We start from the raw sequence: 10,986 nt of genomic DNA on the forward strand, positions 1-10,986 counted from the left end.
CTTTAGATTGTTTGGGGTGATTTTAATTTTGAGCAAGGATTTCCAATTTTCAAAACAGCCAGGTCTCAAATTAAATATTTTCCATTTGTTTTAGTGGTTTGGCATAGATTTGCTTTCAGGTTTGTCTGTAGAGATGACGCCATTGTCTTTAAAAACAAGGGAAGGGGTTGTTGTTTTCCATTACGACTTCATTTATGCATGAGGGCATAAGGATAGGTGATGGTGGCAGGCTTCTGATCCTTGCTTGTTTAATCAGTTGGGTTCATGGCATTGTCTGTGGAAAAAAGGTTTTCAGTTATTCTCTATTCCTCAGTAATACTTCTCTCGTGCACACCTTTAGAAACGGGGATTTCCAAAGACTACCAAGTCTTGCAGATTCTCTTTCTGAATTTTTTTGTTTGGGTGGTTTGTTTTGTTTTTCAAGACAAGGTTTTTCTATGTAACAGCCCTGGCTGTCCTGGAACCTGCTTTGTAAACCAAGCTAGCCTCGGACTCACAGAGATCTACCTGCTTCTACCTCCTGAACACTGGAATTAAAGTTGTGTGTCACCACCATCCAGCTGATTGTTTATATTAAAGGCCAAACATCAGTATTTCAGCTGTATTAGATGCCTAAGTAAAAATGCAGTATGGGGCTGGAAATGCAGCTGGTTAAGTTGCATTCTGTCAAAAAAAAAGTTGCATTCTGTAAAAAAAAAAGTTGCATGCGTGTAACAGTACACGCCAATCTATGAAATGTTAAACAGTTAAATGTCTGTTTCCTTCTTTACCTATGGATGTTGCTATTGGTTTGCTTTGTAAACTATAGTTCTGATGTTGTGAAAGAACGAAGGCACTACAGAAACTATAAAATCCTTTTCCTTTGTGTGAAATGTGACTTTACCTTTTAAGACAAACTCATGATAAAGAAATCACATTGATTTGATCACTAAATGTCAGTTCTACCTAATGCCAAGCTTAGCCAATACCTATTTGCTTCACTTCTTTCCAGGAAAATGTTTGTGGTGTTTTATTATTGTTATTTAAAAAATTATACGTCCCACAGGATACACATGAATGCTATATCTGCCCAGCTCTTGTGCTGTTTAAGGTTTATTGTAAATAATAAAAGTTGTGTGTCTTTTATCCAAAAACTAAATGATCAAAGGTAGGATTAAAAACCCCAAACTGGGATTAAAAATTTCTACAAGTGCTAGTTTCTACAGAGGCGAGAGGAGTTGGGTCTCCTGGAGCTGAAATTATAGGTGATTGTGAGCAGCTTGATACAGGTGTTGGGGATCAAACTTGGGTCCTCCTCTATAAGAGCAATCTGAGCTCTTAACTATGGAGTCATCTCTCTAAGGCCACATGGTTTTAGTTCTTTATAGGAGACACTATTTTTTTTTCTCTCCATTCTGCCCAGTCAGAACATGGAGAGTGTGTGGGTCTGTCTTTTCAGAGCTCAATTGTTCTGGAAAGTCAGAGCCCAAGAGGTGGGATACCAGAATCAGGACTGGCTGGGGGGTGGCTGTTCAGCTCTTCCTTGGCTTCTATTCCTTCACTGTGTATTACCTTTATGATTGTAGCTTCAGGGATTCTGCCTCCAGGGGTAGCAGTGCAGCTTAGTGTGGTCTAAACATCAGGACCCTATAAACATGTACTGCTTCAGATCCTCCCAGTTCCTTCCAGCTCTCGTTTCCTTTTTTTCTTGATAACTATTACTCTCAATCTGGTCCCTACAGGTGAAGACCTCATCTACTCTCCAGGGATCTTGGCTGAACCAGCCTGCTGGGGCTCCTCCTTGGCCAGATTGCAGAACCTTAAACTTGGTTTGTTAACAAAGGAGAGGAGGGGTGCTTATCTGAGGATGTCTGAGTGGGCAAGGAGCTGTATCACCAGAGACAATCCTTGAGCTGGAGTCCTCCCTTGTGGCCAAAGTACAGTGTAATCTATGGGAACAATGACCATTTGTGTCTCTTCCTTACCCTTGATGTTCTTTGATTGTCTAGACCATCCTTGGCATGGGATAGGGTGCCTGCTGTCTCCTGGATACTGGGATTACATTATGCTCTGCTTTTATAGTACTAAGGACTCTAACCAAGGGCTTCATTCATGCAAGGCAAGTACTGTACCTAGTGAACTACATCCTGATTATCCCTTGACTGTCTTATTTATTATTTCTTTCCTTGTTTATTTAGTAGGGTCTCACCATTTAGCCCTAGCTTGCCTACAACTTGCTATGTAGACCATGCTAGCCTTGAACTCACAGATACTTGTCTGTCTGCCTCTCTGAGTGCTGGAGTGCTAGGCTTAAAAGCGTGCACCACTACACGTGGCTTACAATGCCTTGAAATTCCTTATGTATGTCAGGCTGCAAGGATGCAACATGTGACTTCAATAACAATCCAAAGGGCGAGAAAGATACCTGATTCAGTTATTTGGTCTTGGTCAGTTTGTGAGTTCAGATTAGTGGGCATCTCCCTAGAATAGAGAGATGGTGTAATCAATTGTCAATAGGCTAAATCCAACAACTTAGACATGAAAGTCATTTGTGTACACACTTGAAAATATGATCCATTTCTATTTGAACGAAGACAGGCTATCTACCCCCACCTTCTCTGAGACAGGCTCTTACTATGTAGTCCTAATCAGCCTGGAAGCCATTATGTAGATTAGGCTCCACATAGCTCTCAAAAAGAAATCTGAATGTGATAATGCAATGCATGTCTGAAGTCCTAGCACTGGTGAGGTGCAGGCAGGACTGATAGGGAGCTCAAGGCCAGCCTTTATCTCACCAGCACTCTGGGAGACAGAGGCAAGTGGGAGCTACTTTGTGAAGCAGATTTGCCTAGAACTCCGAGATTCTCCTGCTTCTGCCTCCCAAGTGATAGAACAAAAGGCGTGCACTATCTCACCTGACTATTTTTCCGTTTTAAAAGAAAAAGACAGACATCAAATGTGAGCCTCCACTAGCACATGATAAATGACAGTACTGAAAAGACAGAGCATGAAAGTTCTTCTCCAGGATATTGCTTGTACTCAAGAGAAGCTGCATTAGCAGAAATAGACTCAGGGTCTCTTTTACTCTTGGAGCTCCCTGACTTCCTACAAAAATGAGAGCCATGCCCACAAAAGCAAAATCCTACATAATTTCAGACCAAAAGCATCTGTGAGAAAAGGTACACATAAAACAAAGTAGACAAAAACAATGTGTCCCGTAAAGGAAAAGCAGCATATTGCAACTGGTGTGTAGAACTACAGAGCAGATTACTACAACACAACATCACTACAGACTTCATCTTCCTACGTTTCTTTTCAACTGATACCAAGGATAAGACTAAAGCACAGTTAATGGAGAGCCAACTCCTATTGCATTGTATTTCTCCTCTCTAGATGTCCCACAACCCAAGGACACTTAAGAATACATACATGTACATGGAGGGGTTTGTTCTAATGTTGCCAATGATGACTTTCACATTATCATCAATGTCACTGTCGCTGTGACTGTTCTCATCATCTTCTTCAGTATATCCCTATGGAATGATAAAGACACAGGGGAAAGGCAAAATGAAGTAGACAATTTTTGGCCATCAAAGGAGGACTTTTGTCTTAATGTTAATCCTAGAGTTGATAGTTTTAACTGATGAGAATAAAGCTTAGTAAACAGTTGGAGCCCTGGATCCCTCCCTAAGTGCTCCCAGGCTGGTGGTTTAGACCCTGGGAGCTGTGGTTGGTTGCTATTGTTGCTCTAAAGCATTTATTCTAATTCAGCTCCTTTGAATCATCACTATAACAAATGTTGCTTCCACGGGACAGGCCTTCAAACTTTTACAGACTTATTTTTAATTACATGTGCACAGCATTTTTAACCACTGTGCCATCTCTCTAGCCCAAGTCTTCTCACTATTACATTAGCCCTAAATCCTCTCCAGGCTGGGTCATCCCATCACAAGTCCTTTATATGACTTATTTATAGTCCCCTCACCATTCCAGTTCTTTAAACACATTATCAGTTTGTTTGAATTTTTAAAAAATTCTCCCATACACAACATTCTGACTACATTTTCCCTTCCTTCCACTCCTCCTAAGTTCTTCCCCTCCCTTGTCCCATGACCTCCTGTCTCCCTCTCATTTGTTTGGTAATTTTTAAAGTGAGGCTTTCTAAAATGAATGCAATATGGGCTGGAGAGTTAGCTCAGCACCTAAGAGTTCTCGCTGCTATTCCAGAGGCCTGAGCTCCAGCACCAGCATCCACAAAGTACAGCTAGCTCCCAAGCTCTCATTACTCCTGACTCTAGGGGATCTTACTCCTGGTCCCAGAAGGCACTATCACTCCTGTATACACACAACCACAAATGAAAACAAATCTTACAAAAGAAATAAAATCTTTGAAAATTACATGTACTTATTTATTCTGTGTGCCTTTGTGTATAGTTGGGTATTCGTGTGGAGGTCAGAAAACAACTTAAAGATATCAGTTCTCTCCTTCTATCAGGTGCTTTTCAGGGATCAAACTGTGCTTGTCAGATTTGGTGGAAAGTGCCTTAACCCACTGAGTCATCTTGCTGGCTCCACACATCTTGCTTTTTTCCCCATGGGTTTTGAGGATCAAATTTGGCTTGTCAGGCTTATATGGCTGGCACCTTGGTCCACTAAGCCATTTCCTTGGCCCTCAACATGTTATTATCATAAATAAATGTCATTTTTGTATGATCAGTATAAGGAGGTATGTCTAATTTAGTAAGACCAAAAAAAAAAAATCATGTCCGTTTTGAATGGGTTCAATTTTAAAGTATGAAATTTAATAGAAGTATATATGTATATGTCTACATACATATATATTCTCTAAGTACTTATCTGTCTCTATCTTATCTATCTTATCTATCTATCTATCTATCTATCTATCTATCTATCTATCTCTCCTTTTAAAGGCTCCAAGAAGGATTTATGGGAGGAAAACAATTAACTATCAGTTAAATACATTCTTAGAGTGATTCAGTTTTCGGTGGATATCCTTATCCTAATACAATATCTATTGCATCATGTTTAGAGCCCATCTACCCTTGGCATTTATGTTTTTCAGGGTCCCATCTGGGTGTGTTTCTGTCTTCCTTGGACCACTTACAGCTTGGCGAGTGTAGCTACCATCGGTACTGCTGACTTTGTCCTCCTGAAGGATATCTTGCAGGCGAAGGAATTCGGTGCGGCTAGAGAAAAGTGTCATAATAATAAATATACTGGAGAGTTATTTGTCTCAACACCAGACAACATCCAATTCAGAAACCCATGTACTAATCTGTTGCTTAAAGTAAAATCAGGGGCTAAAAACCAAATAAATGATTGAATAACTATGATTTACTTCAGAAAATGCCTTGAATAAAATACAAAAGCTGAATGGTGTCACCTTGTCACCTAGAACAACTTTTTGATTGTACAGATTAAAAGAACTGAAATGTCGAGGTGAACCTGTTTTCTAGGTTAATTGCCCCAAACATTGTTGCACTTATACTGGCTTAGTTGATATATGTATTTTGTTCCCCAAACACTTTTCTTTGAAAAGCTTCAGTTAGCCAGGCGGTGGTGGCGCACACTTTAATCTTAGCACTTGGGAGGCAGAGGCAGGTGGATTTCTGAGTTCGAGGCCAGCCTGGTCTACAGAGTGAGTTCCAGGACAGCCAGGGCTCCACAGAGAAACCCTGTCTCGAAAAATCAAAAAAGAAAAAAGAAAAGAAAAGCAAAGCTTCAGTTTTGGAATTTTATCCAGTTTGCTCTTATATTTGGTTCAGGTCACAATTATTAGCCTAATTTTGATTTCCAATATTCCTAACAGAAATAGATTTGTCAGTGGTCAGTAAATGATTTAACTATGTTGAGATTTGGACCCTAGACCATCCACAATGGAGAACGTGTGGTTTTCAAGGCAGTCTAGACCATGATTCTGCAAGTAGATGTGGCTGTGCTTGTGTTCCCACACACTGTTCTCATGAACTAAATAGGCTACATTTTCTCCTTGAGTTTCCAGGAATTCAGTTATCAGTTCTCTGGGACACTGTGCCTCATTTACTATAATGTACCTGGCCTTGGGAACATCCCCCATGGAAACTGAGTACAAAAGAAAAACTGCTATCTACAATGTTCATAACAAGGGCTTCAGAACACTGTGAGAAATAAAAACCCAAAGAAAACTTTTAGCCTCATTGCAGTAACACATTTTTTTTTTTTTTAAAGTTACCAGTTACAATCCGTGAGAAGACCAAAGGCTCTTTTCTCTTGGGGAAAAAAGTGTGATAGATTCTCAGCTACTGCTCTGGGATGTCTCATGGAAGTATATATTTTTGTGCTGTGCATCAAATCATGCAGCAAGGTAGTGTGGGATGTGTTTCTTGTTCATCTGGGTGGAAATCAGCTGCTGACACAAAGGTGACCGTGGTTCATGTGAATAAAGTCTTGCACGACTTACCCCAGTGACTCGTCCTCCTGCTTCTCGGTGTCATCATCTATAATCATGAAAAATAAAATCAATAAAATGTGAAAATGCAGATATGAAGCAAAAGGTGGTAGGAAGCAGAAGCAGTTGGGTTGGAAGGCCTCTTGACCTTGAACTGCTGGGGGCAGGAGACCCTACATGCTCAATGATATGGTTGAAGCTAAAAACAACAGAGATTTTTGTTAACAACCTATGGACTACTTGGAAATCGGACCCTTTAAACTAACAAGGATATAAAAGGGAAACAATTTTAAAGGTTTTTTTTACTACTTTTTTAGTGTTTTAAATTTTGTATTTATACATGCCAAGAAAAATAGTATTTTCATTTATTGTTTTGACTATATGAGAGTAAACTTGCAAAAAATCCCTTCAGCCCTAAATTAATTTGAGCATATTAGCACTTTTTTGAAAAACTTAGATTCTTGGAATGGGTGAAGGAAAATGAGCTTAAAAGGGGGGTGCCCAACAAAAGGTACCTGAACTCCTGTGCAGGACTGGCCCACTCTAACCAGAGAAGCACTTGTGTGCTAACAGGAGAGGACCTGAGCTGCTGGAGCCCATTCCCAGGAAGGTTTAACAGTTGTTTAAAAAAGAAAAAGACATAGACTGGCAAAACATAAATAAAAGCCAAAATGACAGCAACAACAGAACCAAAAATATCAAGGTGGGGGGGGGGTGGGGTGGGCTCTAAGATGCAATACTTGCCCAGAGCAGAGGAAGGCCTAGGCTTGATTCCCAGAACTGTGAAAGAGACAAGAGAGAATAAAAAGGCAAACTGAGGATTAAAACATACACAGACTCAAATGCAAATAAAACTACAATTTAACACCTTAGAAGTCAAAGCACTTTGAAAATATCCTCATAGGTATTATTCCATGGTTTAGGAGGTATAGGTGCAAGAATACAGATTTTATGGCCAGTGAGGCTGTTATGGAGGAAGGTTAAGCAACTTTATTGTTTTGGTTTTTGTTTGTTTTGAGGTAGGGTCTCACTATACAGCCTAGCTGGCCTGGAGTTCTCTATATAGAGCTGGCTAGCCTCAGACTCAAAGAGCTCTGCATACCTCTGCATTCCAAGGGGCTGGGATTAAAGGTAAATGCTACCATATCTAGCTCACTTTCTGTTTCTAGTTTTGTTTTTAATGCAGGGTTTCTCTGTGTAGCCCTGGCTCTCCTGGAACTTACTCTGTAGATCAGGGTAGCCTTGAACTCAGCAATGCACCTGCTTCTGCCTCCTGAATACTGGGATTAAGGGCGTGTGCCGCTACTGCCCGGCTTCCTGCGTAGGGTGAAAAAATGAATCCGAAGTATTTATTAAATGTCTTAGTTTATAGGATTTTTGTTGTTCTTGAGTAGGTCCTTCAATTTGATCTAGGAGCAATACCAGATGACCCACATTCGAGGAAAACTGTAGAAAGAGGACTGTAACTGCCAGCTCACACTGGAACACTCTAACCTATAATGACAGTCCTTTCCAATAGTCTCCCACCTGTAGGTCCACACAGTTTACTATATAATACTGATTTAGTTCACTTGTAAAAGTTTGTGCTGTTCATCGCTCTGGTTGCCTCCAGGTAAAGGGAACCTCTGGTTTAGTTTGACAGCTTTGGAGAAAACTAAGGATTCTAGGACGATATTACTTAGATATCAAGGGAGAGGTGGCATGAGAAACGAAAAAACCTAGGGAGACAGGAGATGGTTTCCCCTTTGCTCCTGGGGAATTTGAAACAGTGTCCCTGGACTCATGCCCAGAGGAGTCAACTTTCCTCCTTTCCGTAACTATAAAAAAGTAGTAGGTCTTTACCTTTGAAAAGCCAGCGTTCTTCATCTTCGAATTCTGGGAAGTCCATTGCACTGCAGGCTGCCTCAGAGGCCTTGGGGTCTTGCTTTTCAGACATAGCTTCGGGATTGGGCTCCTGTGGGGGAGACCTGTTGGTGGAGCTGATACCCAAGTCTAGGTGGGTACTGTGAATGAAGGTCTGAGGGTTTGGGCCTGAGCTTTAAGTTTTTATCACAGCCTGTCATGGGGTGTTTGTAAGGGGGTGGGGTCAGGGTGATGGGGCGGGATCTGGAGAGCTCCGGGTGTTGTGAATGCGTAGACCCAGAGAAGACACAACTCTGTAGTGTCCTAAATGCCTATCTTCCTTCGAGGCCTTAGAAAACACTGACCTCTACATTTTCCTTCAGCTAGGGTAGAAGTATTAAGGAAACCTCAGTGATCTAGTTAGTATTGGGATAAGATAGTAGGTCCTGTGTACTTCCTTTTACTGGATCAGGTACCAGATCTTCCAACTGTGGAGCTTGTCCCCCCCTCCCCCCATCTACCCTTCCAGTTTCCAGCACTTGTATAGAACAGGAGGCTGGGTGGGATCAACTGGCAGTGGTGTAGGAAGGGTACGGTGGTTGGGAACCAGTAGGTGGGAGATGAGGCCTGGGGGTAGGGAATGGGCTGGGAGCAGGCAGGGAGTTCTGAGGAGGTGTAGTATAAGAGAATTTTGTCGTACCTTATACCCCTATCCTCTAAGGGCATAGAAAAAAAACTGGAGTCTAGGTTCTCTCTCCACTGGGGAGGAAACGCTGAAGAGTATCTGAGTGAAGGCTGGGGTGTAGGAGGCATTCGTACTCCCTTCCGTTCATTGTGTCAGATACTGGAACTCCCAGAGCTTGACTTTTCTTATCAATCAACAGGCACAGAATGTTAGTTTCCAGCAGTATTCAAGGAGCACAGATGGCGGGGGTGGGCACAAGGCTGGAACCACCGCCATAACGGATGGGGCGCATGGCAGGCGCTGTGGGGTTGTGTGGGTAAGATGGTGATGGGCAGAGAGTTGGGACAGGAACTAAAGAATGCCACACTTTGCTAGTACCTACCCTAAATGTGTTTCCTCATTAGAGGGCTTAGAATTTACTGCATAATTGGACTTGATTTTCCAGCGGATCTGCACTGAACATCAGATTCCCAAGCAGTCCTGTGGGGTGCAGAATGTGGTGGTGGTAGGGGGATGTACGGCAGGGTATGGTGCCCGGTGGTGCACAGATCTGGGGGACCAGAAAGTGACATGGTGTGCTGGAGGGAGGGGGCAGTGTGATGTAAGAAGGGACTGTCACACCTTTGTAGCAGCAGGCTAAAGGCTCATTGCTGCTCTCTGAGGGATGATACGAGAAAACAACAGCACAGTTTTTCCTTCAACTACCCTAGAAGCACAAAAAATGTGTGTGCTCTAGAGAATATTCTCTTGACACAAAGTCTCAATCTGTAGCTCTGTTTGACCTGAATTCGCTATGTACATCAGGTTGGCCTCCCCTAGTATTGTCATTAAAGGTGTACACTACCACCCTGTCCTCTGGTTACTGATTTGTGAGGGGGCAGCCATTCCTATGCTTTTCCTTATGTTGGGTCAGGTAGTGGAACACCTTATTTTGTAAAGATGGTAAGATCTCATTGCGGAGCATGACTCTCTTTCCCAGAGACTTGTGCAGACCTAATTTAGATTTCCCAGAAGTAACTGTAGAGCCCAGAAGTTAGGCTCAGGGTCACCTGGCTTCGGGAGAGGAGTAGGGGAGGTTAGTATGGGGGAGGTTGGGAGTTTAGGGAGAAAGAAAGTCATATCTTTTTCTTTCTTTCTTTCTTTCTTTCTTTCTTTCTTTCTTTCTTTCTTTCTTCTTCTTTTTTTTTTTTTTTGGTTTTTTTCAAGTCAGGGTTTCTCTGTGTAGCCCTGGCTGTCCTAGAACTCACTCTGTAGACCAGGCTAGCCTCAAACTCAGAAATCTGCCTGCCTCTGCCTCCCAAGTGCTGGGATTAAAGGCGTGCGCCACCACTGCCCGGCGAGAAAGTCATATCTTTGTGTATCATAAAGTCCCATTCACACTGGAACATCTAGAAAATACTGGCTCCTAGATTATCCCTCAGCTAGGATGGATACACAAAACAAATATCTGTGATCTAGTTAATATTAGGGAAGAGAGGGACTGGTTCTTTGCTGGGTCAGGTACTAGTTTTCACCTTAGAAAGGCACTAAGACTTCACTGGTGAGCTTGACTCTCCTCCTTACAAACCTACAACACAGACCATTATTTCCCCATGTGGCACTTGGAGAAGGTGGGGTAGGCTAAGGTGGTGGGGAGGGGGAAGTCAAGTGGGTGTGATGGGGCCAGGTGGGGAGTATAGGACTAGAGAATGTCAGGCCGCTAAAGTATCCCGAAGGCTCACACTCACTGGAGAACCCAGAAAACACTGATGTTCACTCTCCCTCACCTAGATTGGAAGAGCTAAGAAAACATGACTTTTTGGTTGTTATTGTTGTTGGTGTGTGTGTGGAGGTTTGGGTCTATAGTCCTTCTTCCACTAGATCAAGTACTGGGCCTCTCTTCTTTATAAAGATCTTAAAATCTTATTGGGAATATTGATTGTCTCTCTAAACCAAACAGAACTAAACCAAACAGCATGAAGGGAAGCCACCTAAGTTAACCTTATCTTACCATTTGATTTTGAAGTAGTGCTTGAGGAACACAGAAAGTGGG

At 42.2% G+C, this 10,986-nt stretch overlaps 1 protein-coding gene across 1 annotated transcript; it reads right to left on the reverse strand.

Annotated features, from left to right (window-relative positions):
* Positions 1 to 8,838, reverse strand: LOC114624493 (testis-specific protein TSX-like). Its single transcript, XM_028771448.1, has 7 exons — positions 8,270 to 8,838; positions 7,172 to 7,207; positions 6,440 to 6,476; positions 5,105 to 5,186; positions 3,409 to 3,512; positions 2,405 to 2,460; positions 1 to 274 (listed from the first exon to the last, which is right to left on the reverse strand). Exons 1-7 carry the CDS (start codon positions 8,361 to 8,363, stop codon positions 249 to 251), a joined length of 435 nt encoding a protein of 144 aa, XP_028627281.1. The 5' UTR covers positions 8,364 to 8,838; the 3' UTR covers positions 1 to 248.
* Between the last annotated feature and the right edge of the window lie 2,148 nt (positions 8,839 to 10,986).

This window comes from Grammomys surdaster, unplaced genomic scaffold, assembly GCF_004785775.1.
Source record: "Grammomys surdaster isolate TR1022 unplaced genomic scaffold, NIH_TR_1.0 207, whole genome shotgun sequence".
NCBI lineage: Eukaryota > Metazoa > Chordata > Mammalia > Rodentia > Muridae > Grammomys > Grammomys surdaster.

Excerpts from the sequence above, each read along its gene's own strand:
- LOC114624493 (XM_028771448.1), bottom strand. The coding sequence starts at position 8,363 with ATGTCTGAAAAGCAAGACCCCAAGGCCTCTGAGGCAGCCTGCAGTGCA. Across the intron at positions 5,187-6,439 it reads CAGGAGGACGAGTCACTGGG|CCGCACCGAATTCCTTCGCC; the intron begins GTAAGTCGTGCA and ends ACTTTTCTCTAG. Across the intron at positions 275-2,404 it reads AGACCAAATAACTGAATCAG|ACAATGCCATGAACCCAACT; the intron begins GTATCTTTCTCG and ends TTTTTTCCACAG.